Here is a 19,619-nt window from a genome sequence, read left to right on the forward strand (position 1 = left end):
TAACTCCCTGTGTTCAGGAGTTTGCAAGGGGTAGATGAGGGATGTTATTTACCATTTTGTTTCTGACCTCTTGCTGAATACTCTTTCCTGTTTTGAGTGTTTGGGGAAAGGAAAAAAAAATGTAATAGTGCATGGCTGCTACTATTAGATACAAATTCAACATTCATTAAACTTGTATTGACTGAACAGAGCTAACTGATTGCTCACAGCTAAATGTCACACCAGCTCTGGCTCATGTCCTGCTGTCAGTCTATGCATGAAAGTTACTAGAAATCAGTCATAAAAACCAGTAGCTGAATGTGAGCTTCAGCTGTGCTCCGCTGAAAATAGTCTTCATGCTGTTAATACCCAGTGATTATGCCTTGAGTTATTCATGAAAACAAGCCAGTGTTAGTACTTTTCCCTCCTCTTTCTCAAATGTGGGAAAAAGAGCTAAAATACTTACTCTGCTGATTTCCAGCTCGCAGCTCCAACACTCGCAAAGTGAGGTAATGAGGTAGGGTGAGACGGGCTCGGCTAGGAATAACCCTATCTTTAGCCCTGATGAGTGGTCCATGGAGTTTGCATTCTCCTGCAAGGCTTTTACCGCAATCCTCACACCCTACAAATCCAGAAAAGGGAACCCGTTATTAAAAATGACATACTGCTCTCCAACTTAGTCTCTTGTAATTTTGTCACCTTGAGAACACATCTTGAATTACCAATGCTTTTCTTCACACTGCTGTTCTACATTAGGTAGCAAAAAGATTATCTGCAAGTCAAAACTGAACTAGGAAGGTTTGAAATAACACTTCCAATTTGTGCATTCTCTCCTGTGCGAATTGGTGGGTCCTGACCTCCAAAGATTTATATGCACGTTCATCTGGAGGTGTCACAAACCGTGCCTTTGAAGACTCGGATGGCAGCAAAACTGGAGCTCGCAGCATGCACACCTATAAACCAAGGTGCATATGTTTATATAGAAATGAGAAAGGCAAAATTGCTAGTAATAAGCAAGGTGACTTGCAGAGATCCAAGGAATCCAAGAAAGATCACTGTGACTTTGTGAGCCTGCACAGACCATTCTTAGTGGAAGACAAAACCCTCAGTGTACCTTAACAAATGAGTGCGATGGGTCTTACAGTCACAACTCAGTTGACAATCACACAAGGGCAGCCTTCTTGTAGACTGTGCTGCCTGTGGAAGTAAGCAAAGGGGGCACGCTGCATCCCCCAGTCACCGGTTCACAATAATGACATCTGCAGGCTGAACACACGAACCATCCAGAGAAGTCATTAATGAGAAGTACGTGTCTGCAAACTGACTTTCCCCCAGCACAGTGAGGTATTTTTGGTTCAGCGTAGCTCAGGCTGGTTGCCAGGGAAACCCATACGGAGCCACGGAGCCGCGACACAACTGAGCGGTGACACTCTCCAGCAGAAGGAGGTCATCCTGGCACTGGTGTCACACAGGGCGATGGGAAAAAGAGGACTTCTCGCACAAAACCTTTTTATAGACAGTGGAAACCAAACCAGTGAGCCAACAACGCTTATATGACCGAGTTAAAAGGAAAAGCTGATATTGGTCATCCATGACTACCTCGTTTTGTTTTACTTCTGAAAACTCTGCTGAGCAAGTCTATTCAGTAAGCGACAATAAGGAGCAGAGGAGGGGAGCCAGAACAGCCAAGAGACTCCAAGGGAGCCACGGGACACTGTAGCAGAGACCGGGGCAGGAGAGGTGAGGCTTCACCACAGACAGGGGCTTGGAGCCAGAGAGGTCAAGAGAAGCGTAAGGGCTCAGGAGCCACTGCCTGGAGAGACATCAGAGATGGTCTTTGAGAAAAGAGAGAAACACCATAAATGCCATATTCAGGGTATCTCAAAAAGGCTTCAGTTTGTAAACACAAGTAGGCACTTGACTAAATTACACGCCTCAAGAGTCTAGTCCAAAATCTCCCCAAATAAGCCTGAAGTGCTCCTACTGAGTTCTTTGGGCTCTCCATCAACTCTAAATGAGCAGGTAGACTTGCATGTTGGTCAGGCTGCAAGCACTGCAGTAGTCCATATTTTTCAATAATTTGGGGACCATGTAATAGTTTTCTTTTGCTATGGCTCCCGGACTATACACCTGCACTTTGAATAGCTGAAATATGTGACTTTTTTTTTTTTTTTTTGCTAGTGCTACAGATACAGAACATGCCACTGTACAGCCATCACTTAAAATGCACGAAAAGTTAAGTAATCCAGCTGCAAGGCAGATTTTTCTTGTTACACAGCATTTTATGTACCTGAAAGTCCTTTACAGCTAGGCTGCAAGAAAAAAATATTTTCTTGGTGATTTAACTTAATTGGCTTTTAAATAAATTGCCAACAATCTATGTCTTCTGAGGGCAACAAAATTCTGAGGGCTTCCTGAGCTTACCTAGAATAATAGCGACTTTGTCTCGAGTCAAATAGCTCCTGCTTGGAGAGTCCTATGCAAACTGCCAAATAACATTACCAAAAGCAAAATGGAGACAAAGAACTGCTGTTAGAGGGAGGATGTATCTAATCGTAAAGTACACGACCTTATCAATCCATGCCATACCTCTGTGATTCATCACTACTGAGCTCCTGAGCAAACCTTCCAGCCACCCCGGGGCAGTGCCCACCACAGAGGCCCCAGGGTAGGCACCTCACGGGAAGGGAAAACAGAAAAAGAGTCTCCCTTGAATTGGCCTCCAAATTTGGCACTAGTGCCCCATTAGCTAACCCTCCTTCGTTCTCCAGATCCAAGATGTAATGTCTGAAACAGTTCATGCGGTGTGGATGCTGGGGAGGCACTGCTCCAAAATCAGGGACCGCTCTGCATCCGAATGGGTGCTGAGCATGCCACTGAGCTTATCGGCCCCAGAGACGGCTCCCCAGGTGGCAGGCCTAGCCGGCATGACGAAGCCGTCAGCTAGCACTGAATTAAATTAGCTGCAGAGCTGGAAGGGGTTTTTAAGCAGCTTGCTACTGTGGCTTGGGATTCTGACTGGGCATTGCTGCGCGGCACCTTGAAACATCCGCAGCTGCCCAAGGCGTGTTCTAGGATTTTCTGTGTTTTGTTACACGGGATATGAAGATAACTAGATGACTTAGTTATTTAACAGGCATCCTGGAATGACATTCACTACACAGTATTTCTGACCCCACGCCAGCGTGTTAGTCCCCTGACTCTGAATTTATTGCATGCTAAAAATTGCCAGGTGTACCAGAAGCATAGGACTGGACCACTGTAAATATAACAACTTTAGGGACTACTCTGGGGAACGGGGGTCTTTGTAATTTCTTCCCCCTAAACTAACAGCGCAAAACTGTCAAGTTCACATTCTTCCTCAGAGATAATTACAGACCCAAGTCATGATCTTTTGTATTTCAATGCTAAATTACAGATGCTGTTGGCAAAGGAATGTATGCATTATCATAGCTGCAGCACGGCACTGGTTTGCGAAGCTCACACAGATTTTATGCCCCCTTTTAACTTGGCTGCTTAGGTAAAATGTAATTTTTTCAACAACAGCCTCAGAACACACTCTAACCTCTTCTGAAATATGGAGCATCCAGCTAGGGAAAGAACACACTTTGTCGTATTAGCACTAGGAATGAGATACACTTGGTTAGAAAAATTACTTTCTGTGAAGAAGATTTTTTATGCTTTTTGTTAGTCACTTTAGTACCTCACTTGATGCTTTTACAGTTTCCCTGCTCCCTTAAATTATATTTACACAAACAAAATTAACAGATTCAATGTCATGTTTACAGGAATACTTGACAATGTGCAAGCATGCAAGAAAAAGTAAAACTGCCTCTGTTCCTCTGCTTTGCTGTGATTTAGATGAGTAGGCAACACAAGAAATAAATGAGATTTACAGGAGTTACAAGCTGTTAAAAAACAGATCGTGTCATTTACCGTATCTTTAGAGCAGCAGTGCTACATTGTCCCCTAGAGGGTAATTTTTTGTTCTTTCTCCATGTCTTTGCAATGACTGAAAAAGTTCCAAATAATACCTTTTTTCTCTCTGTGTAGTTAAAACTACACAAGATAGTAGATCTTGCAGCTGGTAAGATTTTTATTTTGCTGAACTCCACTGCAGCAGTGGGAAGGCACGCGTACAGAAGAGCCCAGCACGGGTGCGGGTGCAGACTCCAACCAGGTTACGGGTGTGCATCCACCACCTTATCACACCCTGCAAACCACCGCTGGACCCGCTAAGAGAAGGGTGCATCTCCTGTATGCCCCCAGCCTGGTAGCCCTGCACCTGAATGCATCTACTCCCACTTCTGCCCAGCCATCGGGAGCCATGGTCGGCAGCTATGGCTTTCCCTTGCTCTTTGGGTCACCGGGAAAACGACACCCGCTGCCTGCAGGATGCACTCCCACCACATGGGCTGACCGGAACACGGGCAGCCACGTTCCCAGGCAAGAGAATGGGTTGCGAGCGTGGCTCACCTGTACCGTCCTCACTATGCTGGCACTTCCCCCCAGTGCACGTCTAGGTGACAGCTCTCCTTTGCTGCAGGCTACAGCCTGGCAGCTGCGGCGGCCAGCTTGCCTTGTCCTCCCAGGCAGCTCTGGGGCTGGCCACGCTGCTCTGCTCGGGGATGAGCTCCCACGGCCAGCAGCAGTAGCCAAGGTGGCACAGTGGCTCGGGCAAGCTAGACTGGAACACAGTTAACAAACTCAGCTTTGCAAAACAGCAGCACCATCCGAGTGCCGTGCCACCCCCACAAGCACAAGCCCAGCCTCGGGGAGAGCTCATTAGCGTGGGCAAGGAGCCACAGGCTGCGGTTACACGAAGTCCGGCTGCAGAGATAACAGGAGCTATACATAGCCATACTAGGAACTGCAATCACTGTCGTAGCAGCTCGAACATACCACCAGCTCCTTAACCAATCAGCGGCAGCAGAACACCACTTTTTAAAACGAGTTTGCTAAAAACTAGATGTCTATCAGGCAGTCCTTCCTGCATTCTCCAACCCCTGCTTTCAAGCGAGACTTTACAGTATCTGAACATTTCAGTGGCCCACAAGATGCCTGCGGTATGATTTACGTGCCCTGCGAAGGCAGAGGTAAATCATTCCTTTCAAAACGTCCACTTCGAGCAAAGACTCCCCACAAGAAACGATCGTCCAGCTGAGCAGTGCTCAACATTTGCTGTGCTGTTTTGTAGCATTAGAATTAGCTCCCGTGTGCTGAGGGAACAAAGATCAGTGTACATAGCAGTCCAAATCCTAGCCTAATTACAATCATAAGATTTGCATAGCAAACAACAGTAATTTATCCCAGAGTAAAATCATACTGCTCCATTAGCCTTGTTCAGCTTTCACGTAGAGGAATGCTGCAAAAATACCTTGTGGACATTTTCTAAGATCCATTGCATGTGCAGTATGCCAGTCTTGGTTCTTCTTACACAAAGGTACATGAGGTTTTCCTGCCCTGTGGTTTGTTCGGCAGCACTCCTTGCTGGAAAAGCTTGAAAACCTTGTTCTACAATATAATTTATCTGGCACAAAATCCAAAGTACTCAATTAGCACATAGTTAATCCTAAGTTATTTTCCCATTATTGTGGGCCACTGGCACACATTTCATCTGTAAAAAAGTGTTTATGAAAGAAGCCTTACATGTCCTAGGTTTGATGCACAAAGTGCATTTAGACAGGAGCTGAAGCTCTTAACTGATCAATAATTCATCCTAGTTGAATTATAGTAAAATAGAATTCAGAATAATTTTTTTCAAATCCTGTTAACTTCTGATATTTTGTCATGCTAAACACCCTACTGACTGATCTTCACTTTTTAACTGTAATAACTGATCCCTAGTCCAACACAAAAATAGGTGAACATTTCTTCAATGTCTCCTTTTCATGCCTCTTCTATCTCATCCGACAAAACTTTGTATCAGCAGAGAGTTACAACTGCTCAGCTCTGCACGGAAAAAAAGAAAAAATAAATACATCAGGAAACCACACACCAGGCTGACTTTGCAATCATAATTGCTCACCTGAGCAAAGGCTGAAAAAACTTGCACTTTCATGCACCACACAGTGCGTTATTTGGGAAGCAGGTATTTTATTTCCCATAACCCCACAGCCAAAAATAACACCCCCCCAAAAGAGAAGCAGGGGGAGGCATTCCTACGTGCTTGAGAGGGAAATTTTCAGTAGATTTCAAGCAGTGAGTTCCCACGTCTGACACACAGAGACCTTGAAGCCTCACAGTCTCTACCCGGCGGCACCAGCACAGACGCTGTGGGACATGCTGCTGGAGCAACATCAGCTCCCTTACCAAGGACTTGGCTGCTGATTGCCATTCCCAGGCTTGCAGGCGAGTGGACCAAAGCCCCTGAGATGCTGGAGGAGGGGGAGAAGGAGTCCTGGCCCTGCGCAGGGGAGAGTGGCACCCTGCGAGTAAACGCCTATACCTCTTTTGGGGCCCCCTCTCCCCGGGGAGGAGAACGGTAGGTGGTTTGCAAACATCCCATCAATCAGTCTTAACATTAAACATACTCACAGAAACATGACCTCACCCTACTAAAATGCAAAACTTAAAAAATGAGTTACTATATTTGGAGACAGAAACAGAGAAATCAAACAGCAAACATGCCTTATTGCCACCCCATACATTCAGTCAGACTGGCAGGCCGAGCTAATTCCCTAAAACTGGGACCCAGCCCTGCAGGTGAGCCCAGCGCTTTGGGATCTTGACCCAGGCGCTGATCTGCAGTAACACTTTCCTTCACCTCGCCTCCATCCTCCTGGTGCCCCTGCCTTTGTTCCCAAGAGGAAAGAAGATTCGGAGGGAGGGTACGTCCTTGGGTCTCCAGCAGTGGGAGGTATGATCCTGTCCAGCACAGCTGTTCTTATGGAAGGATGCCTCTAGAAGGGAGGTTCAGCACTTATCTGACTGTAAAAAAATCTTCTAACGCAAAGTACGCATGCATTTTCCTGTCAGACACAAGTTCCAGTATGTAAACTCTTCAAACATATAACAGATAACAACAACTATGATTCATTAGTAGTTCCTAATAGGGAGTAATCATGACAGTGAAACACATCTGGGAACAGTAAGTTTTTCGCCTGGTGACCATGAAGTACTACAACAGGCATAGCCAGAAGGAATTTAACCAGCTTCCCATAAAAAGTCATCCTCCCACCAATCCCAATGAGGCTTTCTACTGTGCTCCTTCCGTTTAGCAAATCTTACGAGCAAAACAGTTAGAGAAGCCTCAAAGAGCACAGCCAAGCTGCGAAATTCGGCAAATGTGACTACACACAGCAGCTTCAGCAGGTTCCCACGAAGCCTGTGCAGCAGGATACCTGTGCTCTGCTGCGTCTTACAAACTTCATAGCTAGGAGGAAAAGAAATAGTTACCTTTGCTGTTTAAACACCTGAATGGGCAGTAACTTATAGGACTTTCCTGCAAACTTAAAGAAAAAAAAACACCCTAACAAACCAAACAGCGGGGAAAGTATGTAGGTGTGATTATCAAGGTTAACTTCACTCTGCAGTGTGAGCTACTGGTTTATCAAAGCTCTTCGTAGGTTCACTCATCTAAAAATGACGTGAGATCAAAGCATTAATTGATTCAAATCATTGTTTGATTGAAAGATAATTAAAAAAATAATCACCTTCTGGTTATTCTTGGGGCTAAAATGTACATGTCACATTTCTGGTGCACCACATTGGGTTTGGTTGCTATCAGAACCCACTTACCTAACAAGCACAGTTCAAGAGAAGTCACCTCCCATAGTTTGCATGTAATACCTTCTAATCAGCACAAACAGACTTCTCTCACTGCTGAAAGCTGAACACAGTTCAAACAATCAAACTGAAAAATGCAGTTGGATTTTTCAGGGTTTTTTTTCTTTTCCTTCTCTCCCTCTCCCTCTACTGGTTTGGCATGAAATAATATAAAATTAGATCCAGAAACAGGGAAGGAGGTTAACAGCAAATTCACAGAAACAACTGCTATTTTTTATGAGAAACACGCTCAGTCAACATAGCCTGGTCCTACAAAACGGCCAGCAAAAGCTTCCTGTGAGCCAAGCCCTCTGCCCATCTTCCCCAGCAGCAGCTAGTCCCGGTGCAAGACTGGGGCTCCTTGGCTGTGACACCTTCTTGCTTTAGGTCTTTGCTAGCACTGTCCAAACTGCACCACTTCCATACTGCAGACAGCAAAACTAAGATTCCGCTGTGCACAGAAATACAGACAGCCATCAAGAGAAACATATTCAAACTGCTCATAAGCACCCTGTGGCTCCTGAGCCACATGTTGGACCCCCTAATCTACGTCTCCCACAGCACAAGTTTTACCTCCCACAGCAAAAGCAGCTTTAACTGGTCTCAAGCACTTTTCTTTTGGGAAGGTTTGTGGCAGGCTGGTTGATATATCTTAGTGTCAGACCTTTTAATGTATAATGTTAATGCTACTGCTGCAATTTAACAGAGACACCAGCATCGTCTATCTTTTCTCTAGCAGAAAAAACCCAAGCACTTCTATCTTCCTAAATGTATGTATGTATAAATACACATGCGTGCAGCCACACACGCCATATCAAGTGCATTAATACAGTCAACGATTTTATCCACGGCAGGTCAACACCACAGCTCCAATTCTGATAAACGAAGTGCAGCAATTCCAATGACTAATGCTTAGTATTAATTAGTTGAAATACTTCCAACCCTTGCAACATTCCCTTAAAAGGGAACCTTAGATTGGGTCTCTCTGTCCTTCCCTGAATTTGGTTGTTACTGGCCACCAAGTCCAGATGTCATGCGAAGAAGACTGGTGGAGGGCTCTGTGACAAAAGCCACCTCTCCTTAGGAAACCAGCCCAAATTGACTTGTTCTTCCACTTGTAACACAATTTCCAACATGGGCTTGCAGGAACTTTCCCAGCAAAGACGCTAGTGGCTGGGATGTATTTCTAGCTGCTCACTGGTAGAAAGAACCAGGCAGGTGGACACGGTTTGGAGAAGGAAACAGGAGTTTACTGTAGGACGCAATGAGGAAGCCTGGCATGACAAAGCGGGCTGTATTCAACCTGTGGCTGGAGAACTTGAGGTCTTTACAGGCAGTTATAACTAAATGAAGCAAGCTACAGCCACTGGGAATAACAGCGCAGTGTAAAAACCATGGGACCCACTTCTGCAGGTAGAAGCCCGTACACTCGGCTCTACTAATGTGCGAGTAGCTGCGTTATGAAAGAAGGAAGTCCGTGTGGAGAAGTGAATACATGGACACTTAGGACTGGTGGGGGCTGAGACCTTGGAGGGCCAGTCCTGAAAAAACACTCCAATCCATATTACATTCAGCAGAAACTAAGTCTGAGTAAAACTGGAAAATCAGTTAACTTTCTCAGCGAACTGTCCAAACCTCCTACTGGTATTCCAATTCACCCAAGAGAACAAAAAAAAAAGTTATTTTTTAATTTTTGACTAATGAATCCTAAAGCATATATTTAAAATACTGAAATGTAGGAGTCGTCTTTTAAAAGCACTGGGTTTTGTAAACGAAGGGTCATTAACAGCTTCTCAGAACAGCTTTAGTTCTCACTATGCATCGTGTTCATAACAGAGGACAGAGCCAACAACTTCTGTTATACTTGCCTAATTTCCAACACGAAAAGGATGCTTGATTCCCAGCTTCTCTGGGAACAAAATCGGCAGAAGACTCTCATCCTTAGCCTTTATGATCCTGTTAAATTAGGCTCCTTCTTTAAGGCATGAAGTGACTTCTTTAAAAAAAACATAGACATTGGGAAGCTCTGCTGCTGAACAGACACAAAAATGTATTTCTGTGAAAAAAATACTCACACATGCAAGGTTGTATCTGTGCTTCCATTTACTTGTTCTCTTTTTCCTGAGATCTAACATATACTTCTTTTTTCTACTCTAAAGACTTTAAATGGGAGCCATAAGATAACTATCTATCATCTTGACTGATACTGTACTAAAGAAGTTATGCCCACCTGAGCTTCTTTAACAGACTGATTAAGAACGGGTAATAAAATTGGCAGCAACAGATTTGGCAGCAGTATAGTACATTTCCCTTACAATAACTATTCTCCTCAGGCATAAGGACAGCCTGGAGTCTAGTTCTCCAAAACAGAGAATTACAAAGTACGTGATTATAGAGTATTATTGGAGAATTACATCTGAGAGTTGCACAAATTTGTGAGTTTAGAAAAAATTGCACATTTTTTCTGCAGATGAAGCACTCTAAACTCAAATTATAATGTATCTCCGTAAAGCCCTATTTATTCTCCTGTTGACAGCCACCTTAGTTTGAGATTAAATAAAATCCAAACACTTTTTCTACATTCCTGATTAATTTGTAGTTTCTTTAAACTTTTCCCAAAGTCACAAAAATAACAGTAGTCTCTATTACTAGAATCTAAGAAGCAACTTTGCAAAGCAAAATTACAAAGAATTTGCTCCCATTTTCCTACTTTCCTAGCTCGAAGAACAAGACCAACAGATGGTAAAGGTATCACCTTGGGGGAAATGCACCATTCCTCAGATATGTATTTGTATAACCCTGGTCATTTAACATGCATATTTACTTAAGAGTTTTGTATGATCACATATCCCACTTTGTATTTGGTGTATCTTACTCTATTGGTTGGAAATCAATTATTTTATACTCCTTCCATTTCAACATTGCCAATAGGTCACAACAATATTCATATTTTATAAAGATCCTTGATGTTAGAAGAGGCAAAGGGACAACTATCTTGCCAAAACATCCCCATGTACTTCCCTGCACACACCTGGCTAAGCACCTTCCAGTCCACTAAGTTAAACATAACACGCTCTGCCTTGCTTTATCGTCCAAGTAACAGAGAAAAAATGCTACCTTCCTTGTCACACACGAATCCTCTACTCTTTTCTCCATTACAGTAACTAAAAAAGCTCTGATCAACTGAGCTTTTCATGACCATAATTCTTTTATATTTACACCATTACAACTACCCAGAAACCCTCACCAGTCAACCTTTTCATAACACATCTAGATTACAGCATTAAAATGACCTACAAATTAACCTCCTTTCCAACTTAAGTGTTACCTTTAAATTAGCTTTAGCTTTAAATTTTAGCATCTTCCAATGCCTATCATGTATAAATACACTAAAGTGAGGTTAGAAAACACTCCTGACACATTTGGATAACAATGATGACAACAGAGCCCACAAACATCAATATCAGGCTGCCTGAGCTTAGTGTTTTTACATCTTTGTCAAAATCATAAATGCATTTTCTTTTTTTTTGCTTTTCCCTCTGAAAATCTTGGAAACTTAAAGGCAGAAGTCAAATGCAAAAATGTTGATGCTCTACAATCAAGCAATGTATTTTCATTTTCAGGATCACAAAGTATTTTAAAGAAAGCATGTTTGCATATGGAGCCCCAAGGCTTCTAAGAAAAACAGGTGAGTTGTCTGCTGCAGAGAAGAGCAAAATGAGACAAAACTAGTAAGATTACTAGCGCAAAGTCACTCAGAGGAAAAATGCCAGACTGAGGAATACAAACAACTCTGATAAAACATGAAACTGCCCAAGCACTTCCCCTAAAATTAGGGGACTACTCAAGAGTTTTCAAACAACTGCACACATGCACAGACACTTTTCATCAGGTTCGTAACACAAACACAGCAATTCCTACTGCCATGTAAGAATGAGGCAGCACAACGGCAATTCTGTTTGGAGCTTGCTCTTATGCCTAAACTGACTAAAGAAATTACATTACTTAACTTTTTTTGCTGCAGTCCTAAGTGGGCCACACCTGAAAGTTGTAGCTATGTGAGCTCAGAAATCTTCTTCAGTCACCACAGAAACTAATATAGACACTCTGGCGATTTGTTCTCTTGTTTTCAGTAGAAAATTTACATATGAATTACACACCAAATTCCTTCGGTCTGATAAACTGTTCTGGACTCGCATGAAGAAAATAATGCTTCTTCATTATCATCCTCCTCTTGCTATTCTTTGCTGTCTTTACAAAAAAACTGTACATCTAAAACCAGCAAGTGCAGTGCTAAGTCCATCTCTCACTTTGAGTCTACGCACAGAAACAGAGGTTTGGAAATATATCTTTACATTTCAAGGGATTTTAGATTCCCAGATTTTCTGCCAGTCAGGCCTGCTTGTTAGTCACTGCCTTGTGCATAAGTACTAACACAGCAATTTATACCGGTCAAGAAATCATCTGATGCAATTCAGCTGATTCTCAAAGACACAAAGGATTGCATGTAATAGCCTGCCTGAATGACTGATGCTCAGGACCTGACTGCAAGACCCAAACACCAAATTTTTTCCTATTACTTTTCATATTCTTTAATCACCATTAGATAAAGAACAAATGAACACACACAGAGGCTAGAAACAGCACAAAAGTTACTTAGGTGTTTCCCATGACAGAATACAGTTCAAACACTGTTTTTGCACTCAAGAACAAAAATGCAAACATTTCATAATCGCACTAGGTATGGGAAATCAAAACAATCCTTACCTTATTTAAAATGGCATTTTTAGTAAAAGGTCAGGCTATGCTAGTACAAGGTGGCAGGAACCATGCCATCCTCCTTCGGCAGACTTTTCCAAACACCCCTGTGTTCAACTAAGTCTAACTCCGCTCTGTTTTGTTTCCCTAGGAGGACCCATTCAGCACCATGTGCTCCTTTTCAGCTGTCAATAAACAGAAGCGGTGAATTCCCCAAGCACTTCACAAAGCTAGTTAGGCATAGCCATTCATTTCTTCAGGAAAACAGGGCATTGATTTCAGCAAATTCCCAGGGAGCAGCTACAACAAAGAGATCAAAGACCCACCTCCTTTCCTGTGAGGCTTTGGCCGGCCAGGCCGAGAGGAGCAGCGACAGGTCTCCCGAAGAACGGGCTTGAGCCCCTCCGACCACCGCGTGCTCCATTCACGCCCATCGCCTTCCTACATTCCCGGGACAGCCCCCGGCGCTAACCGTGACAAACCCCTACATTCAGGCAGCATAATGTACTGCACGCTAGTTCATCCAAGGATAAAAGGAAAAACAAGCTCCAAGGGAAGTCCGCTGCTTCCCTGACCAGCCGAGCCTCAGTAGCTGCCAGACATTTTGTAAACTTTTGTAAATTTTTGCCCTTAGCTTCTCCCTCTAAAACAGAGAAACACTTGCTACCTCAAATACATCATGCCGAAACTTCACGGGGATGTTGGCTTTTTTGGTTTATTTCCACAGGCTTGAAGACTTAGCTGCTGGAGTTTGAGGTCTAGCTGCAGCAGCCCTTGTATTGTGCAGTCATGGCATTTTCTTTGTGCAATTTGCCCCAGACTGCAGCAGTTTTTTCCTAGGAATCTAAGGGGTTTTGTTCTGGTTTGGTTAGATTATTTTTTTTTCTTTTTAATTATACATCTAGTCTTCATCACTGTGACCTGGAACAACATTTTTAATCCTAGAATTTGACTTTGTATTGAACCAAGCATTAGTGAAAGACAATGCTGTGGTCAGGCTTAGGGACTGGGTGGTTAGGCTACATGCCTACTACCAAACAGTAAGAGCCAGAGACTTCTCCCTGGTGCTGAGACCACCTGGCATCAGCTCCACGTGTCTAAACACTCCTTACCTCCTTCCCTCCTCCCCACCCCACCCCCAGTTTGGTTACATCCAAACTCCTTACCTGGAACACAGCCTGGTAGATGTTATCCCCAAAACACACTTTGGTGTTGCTTGTTAGCATAGGCCAGTACTAAGCTCATGGGCTGGCTCTGCACTATTTATTTATACAAAACCAGACAAAGATCTGGAGTCACTTCACATCTGTACAGATTTGCCACATTATTCTTTAGCATTCTTCTGCGTACTGACATTTTTCCAAGGCACTACCTGGCTGTCACAAAACCCACATGCATGTGTATTCCCACCAGCTGGAACGTGGAAAGTAGTTTTAAGTCTTTCTAACTCCAATGGCAGTCACATGTTCTCATTTCAGAGCAGGGACATGGCCTGGTTTCAGGTGGGATAGAGTTAATTTTACTCTGTACCACTGGTATTGCCTCGAGGCTATTCACACATCTCCAAGTGAGAAGACAAATGTCTATCCCTCTAGCATGACCGAGCATCACAGGATCTGCCGCAGCACAAGCTGTACAATACTGAGAAGACCAGGGACAGGTGGTAGGGATGACTGGTCATTGCACACAAGATAGCTGAGGACACAAGGAAATACAGAACTGCAGAATTATCTAAGTTGCAAGTGACCTGTGGAGACCAACTAGCTCAGCCTCTTGTGGAAAGCAGGCCCTTAGATTAGCGTTACCCAGGGCCCTGTCAAGCCTTATCTCGAGTATTTCCAGTGTGGGAAATTCCACCACTTCCTTGGGCAGCCTATTCCAATGTTTAATCGATCCCACAGTGAAAATGCCCCTTACATCCAGGAGCATCTCCCCCAAAGCAACTTGTGGCCATCGTCTCTTGTCGTGTCATGGTGCATGCTTGGGGAAAGAGTGCTTCCACCTCCCTCTCCACAACCACCTTTTTTGTACTGGAAGACCATGACTAGATCCCCTTGCACGCTCCCTTCTCCAGGCTGAACACAACCGACTCCTTCGACTTCTACTCAGGTGACAACTTCTCTAACCCACTGACCAGTAGGAAAACCATGAGAGAGGCGCTGATGCTGAGATGAAGAGAGAAAAATGAAACTGCCACGGCACAAATTAGCTAAAACAGTCAAACCAGCTTAAACAACTGAGTAGAATTGAAGAGTCTTAAGTGATTTTGACCAGGACCACTGTGCAGTCACCCTGCCCTCTCTCCCTTCTTTAACATTTCACTCCTGACAACAGATAGCTTAGGCTGGAGCAAGAGGGTGCAAGTATCGAGGAAACCTGAGCAGTAGTTTTTTGTGGTAGTTATGACAGCAAAGTATAAGGATATGCCACTTGTATATTCTTCGCTGTTGAAAAAGAAGGATGGCTAATAGTGATGAGGCGTGAGATTTGGATGTGACTTGGGATAATGATGCCTTGGAAACACTGGAGTTAAATTCACAAAGTGATTAAAAACCCCCAAGCACATCACTCAGTAGTAATCTGGGATGGTATTTGTGCCGAAGATAGATAAAACATTTTAGATAGAATTGTAATTTTAAGTCTCAATGAACCAGTCTGTTCTTATACATGGGCCGGATTTTTACAATTTTACTCATATTAAGTCATGCTTTACTCCAAGAATAATCCCGTTGATTATAATGGTAATATTGTTCCACCGATGTCTCAGAAGAAACGCAAATGTAAAAGCAGACATTATACTTAAGATAAAAAACATCAATCATGAACACATCTGGGAATCTGATAAAAACATATGGTACAAAAAATCACTGTGGGATGATGGAAATGTACTTACATAGCAGGTCTGTGGACATGTCTACAGATCAGGCAAAGGAAACCTACATAAAATAAATGAAAAAAGAATGATCAGTTTTCTGAACTAGCACTATTCATGTTTAAACCTCATGCCAGTTATCATATGCATAGTTTTTTAGTTCTTTAGGAAATGAGGAGAACATCTCTAGGGAAATCTAACAAGGAAGAATTTCAATTTGTAGAGGAAAAGAGTAAATCCATCTATTTTTTACTCCCTAATAAATGATTCCACTTCATTTCACAAACAACGTGAACTGACAATATTAATGTAATGCATTTTAATTCAGAGCAGTTCACTGTATCTCTTCACTAACATTTATTAATAAAACAGAATTTTCAGGCACTGTGTATTTTACCCCATTACATGCCATTCTGTGTTTAAGCCTGCTATTTCAGGTATTCATCTTAAGAGTCCTCACCCTTGCAGAGTCAAAAAGGGAATATTAAGTAGATATGGGACAAGACATTTTATTTGCTCTCTTGAAAGACTTCTGGAGACTTCTAGATTTCTGCTGAACTCTGTTCATCTTGTTCCCTTCCCATTCATCTGCTGGTTTTTGACTGAAATTTTACTATAAGCACACAGGAGCAGAGTCTGAGTTTTCTGTAGCTGTCTGAGCAGTCTCCAACACAGTAGGATCCCAATGTGTGGATAAGGCTACTTGGAGCAACAGAATATGGCACGTGATAATAAGGGGGCATGCAAATATGCCATTTTATTGTGTCCTGTACAAACCTTTAAAATTTCAGGCAGTGTTTAAAGGTGTATGTATACAATTTAGGGTGAAAACTTGACTCTGATGAAGACAACAGTATTTTGTTGCTGACTGAAATGGGTCAAAGAAAGCATCTTCATTTTTAAAAATACAATGATGGTTAGTAAGATACCTCCAAATTAATTGGAGCTGGTTGGGAGAACTGAGGGAGGAGGAGTATGTAAGAATGCAATAAAGACAACAGGAAAAATGGATGGCAAAGCATAATGAGAACTGAGAAGAAGGGAACAGACTCAAGGAGAGTAAGGAAGTGGTAAGGTAAGGTGAATGCAGAGCACAATGAGGCAGAGAGGAGTCAGTGGCCTACTGATGAGAATTTGCTGAGGAAAAAGCTGTGACTCTGCCAGGTTGTCCATAAGAAGGATGAGGAAGCTGAGATCCAGCTATCTGCTGAAACGTACAAGCACACTGTAGTGCCATTTTGAAGGTTGAGAAGACTAAGGTAACGCTTCTAGTGATCCACTGTAAGCACCTAAGCTGCCATCTTAGCTTGAGGACATGCCACTTGCCCATCTATACAAAAGCAGCCGTGCTGAGCATTCCCCCAGCATCTACTCAACAATGATATACGTACAGATCATCATTGCTGGGCAACATAACAAGTATGCCGATTACATTAGCAAGTTAACAACTGATAAACCCAAATATCCTCATTTAAGTGTTCACAGATCCAATCCCAAGACCAAGACACACAAAGTTAGTAAATCAGACTTGCTATCTTACCATCACAACATAATCAAATCCCCAAGGATTCAAATTGTCAATCCTAGCATAAAAGACATTATGTAAAGAAAATGTATTTTATAGATGCTTTGCACTCTGGAATTTGGAACAGTTCTCATGTCAAAATATGAAGGGCTGCCTGGTCTTTCCTTTCCATGTGCTTAAACATGTCTTTCAAGCCTATGCTGCCTTCACCAAACAGAAGAGAAGTACAAGCTTTGCATTTTAAAGAGTGATTTGCAGTGGTGGGTGGTGAGGGGTAGTTGACAGGTATACTGTAGTCTTTATTGCAGAAAATTCATATTTTCAACACAAAACCAAAAAGATTCCTCCCACCTTTGGGCTGCACACATTCCCTAACATCAGTGGGATAAAACTGACAGCTCATCAGAGACCTTCAGTGGGGAAGACACTACAAAGGAAAGACACTTCAATTGCCCATGCACAAGCATCCCGTGTCTTTTGAGGTGCCCTAGGATAGCTGAAGCATCCACATGAGGCTGATAGCTATAATATTCGTTATACAGGGTAAAAGAGTCCCTCCCGGACCAGAAGCTAGAAGCCAGGCAGGGCTACCCAGGGCATCTCAGACAGCACTAGATGCTTACGTTTCAGCAAATTAAATCAAGTCCTACAGTATCGCAGTTTGTCTGTTTTTACAAGAAGCCAAGCAGCAAACAGGCAGGCTGCTGGTACATCGTTTCTGTCTGAGATCAAGGGGACTGCAGATGAGGCATGAAAAAACAAGTGCCAGCACATCAACTTCTCTTTTGTAACCTCCATCCTCTGCCTAAACAGCCGTCTCCGGTGAACATACAGCTTATAAACTGGCTTTTGTCTCTGACTGGGACTCTGTGTAGATGTGAGAGAGAAGCAGTAAAGGGGCCTGCATGTTAAAAGGACATCAGCAGGTCCTCTTCCCTGGTGAAAACAGCCACGCTGAGAGCAGGCTTTCTAGCAGCAAGTGTCCTAGCCTGATTTCCATCAGCCAGAAAACACTTAGTTTCTGCAAAAAAACTACTCTGCAGTTTCACTCCATTCTGACTGAGAATGAGGCACTTGTCTGTGGTGTTAATTTCTAAGAATTTAGGCATTGCAGAGGGAACAGTGGACTTTAATGGCATCTGTATGTGACTGTACTCACGCCAACCTCTGTCATCCCCAGACACAGCAGGCTACATGTTGTCACTGTCAAACCAGTGCCATCAACTAATAGAGATTTCATCCCTCCACTGAATTGCTAGGCAAAATGATTTAATTGTGCTGGCATTCAATCTGCAAGGCAATTACCTGGTAAACCACCACACCACAACAAACTCTCCCCTTCCATATGGTCTGAGTCAGTAGTATACCTTCATCCTCCCGCGCCTGGCGTGCAGCAGTCTCGTGTCATGAAAGAGCCCAGCCTCAGCCCATCTCCTCCCTGCCCCGATCCGGTCTGCTATCCAGCCAAGTTCCAGTGATACTGTGGTCCATGAACTCCCCAGTTAAGGTTTGGTTGAATTGTTCTGTGGTGTCACTTTGGCGGTAGAGGAGGAGGCATGGGGAATAAGGAGCACATATACCAGCTAGGACAGAAGACCTCGTGACACAGAGACTGTGACTGGTCAGAATGACATCGGAGGGACCCAGATGAAGAGCAGCATGGTCCAGAGCAACACGAACACCTATGAGACACCTCCACTGCAATCAAAAGGCTAATCTGCTGCTGGGGTGGGGGCAGCTATCAGAAGCTTGAGGAGGTTCTCCATTCACTTATTACTCGAAGCAGCTAAGAAAACCACAGCAGAAAAGTGCTATTGTGCAGGTTGGCTTTTCCCTCCCATCCCTCTTGTCCGTGCTCACAGGGCTGCCTTCTCCTGTGGTCTGGAGCCAGGAAGGAATGGGGCCATGACACTGCCATCTCATCTCCCTGCTGCCCCTCATGGCACTAAAGGCGCTTACCAGTACAGGCAGGTCACCTTGTAACAACCTATGTTCCTAACAGTTCTCCTAGGACGTGGTCAAAGGTACAAGACTCTGCTGCAGAAGATTTGCCCCAGAGAATGAGGGCACTACAAAGAGGATAACCATAAATCACTGAAGCCTTTTTCTCCACAGGCCATCAAAGCCTGAGGAACTTTCTCTTTTTTTTCCCCCTGTATGATCCTCTGATGAAGCAGCATTAGCAGCAGCAACCCCATAGTGCCCCAGTCCAGCCCTTGAGGACGGCACAGAGACTACAGACCAGGAGGAAACACCTCTGTGAGGGCATCCCCATCACTGCAACACAAGCCACTTCAGGAACAACAGAGCAGGAGGTGCACCAACACGAGGAACTGCTCCCCTTCCAGCAGCCGGTCAGGATGTTATCTCTGACAGACAGGGTGAGGATAAGCACAGCAAGGTGTATTTGCAGAGTCAAGGGAGCGTAAGCAGAACTATGAGCTCCTTCATAAGCTATGCTAGCTCTTCCCTGTGGTTACCCTCAACATGGACCCAGAACTGCCTGTCCTCCAAGCTGCAGAAACCCACCACCATAAATCCCTCTCCTGCTTCAAGGTCGGCCCTCTGCTGCACGAGGGCACCTTTTGTGTGGTGTATTGCCCTCCAGCCAAGGGGGCTCCAACACATGCACAGTCATGGCAGCCACTTACGCTGTCCCAGTCAGGCACAGTGCCTGGTGGTTTCTGGCCACACCAGTCACTTGTCAATCTAAACTTA

General features: G+C 43.8%; 1 protein-coding gene across 2 annotated transcripts in view; it reads right to left on the reverse strand.

The window, feature by feature from the left end:
• Window positions 1-19,619, reverse strand: part of PLAGL1 (PLAG1 like zinc finger 1) — a 59,089-nt gene that overhangs the window by 15,324 nt on the left and 24,146 nt on the right. For both annotated transcript variants that reach the window (XM_049800513.1, XM_049800514.1), the window contains exons 2-3: window positions 15,398-15,440; window positions 446-601 (exon numbers count right to left, since the gene is read on the reverse strand). In XM_049800513.1, coding sequence (XP_049656470.1) covers window positions 446-601; window positions 15,398-15,416 — 175 coding nt within the window. In that variant the 5' untranslated portion in view covers window positions 15,417-15,440. The remainder of the gene's footprint in view (window positions 1-445; window positions 602-15,397; window positions 15,441-19,619) is intronic.

This window comes from Accipiter gentilis, chromosome 5, assembly GCF_929443795.1.
Source record: "Accipiter gentilis chromosome 5, bAccGen1.1, whole genome shotgun sequence".
NCBI classification, from domain to species: domain Eukaryota; kingdom Metazoa; phylum Chordata; class Aves; order Accipitriformes; family Accipitridae; genus Astur; species Astur gentilis.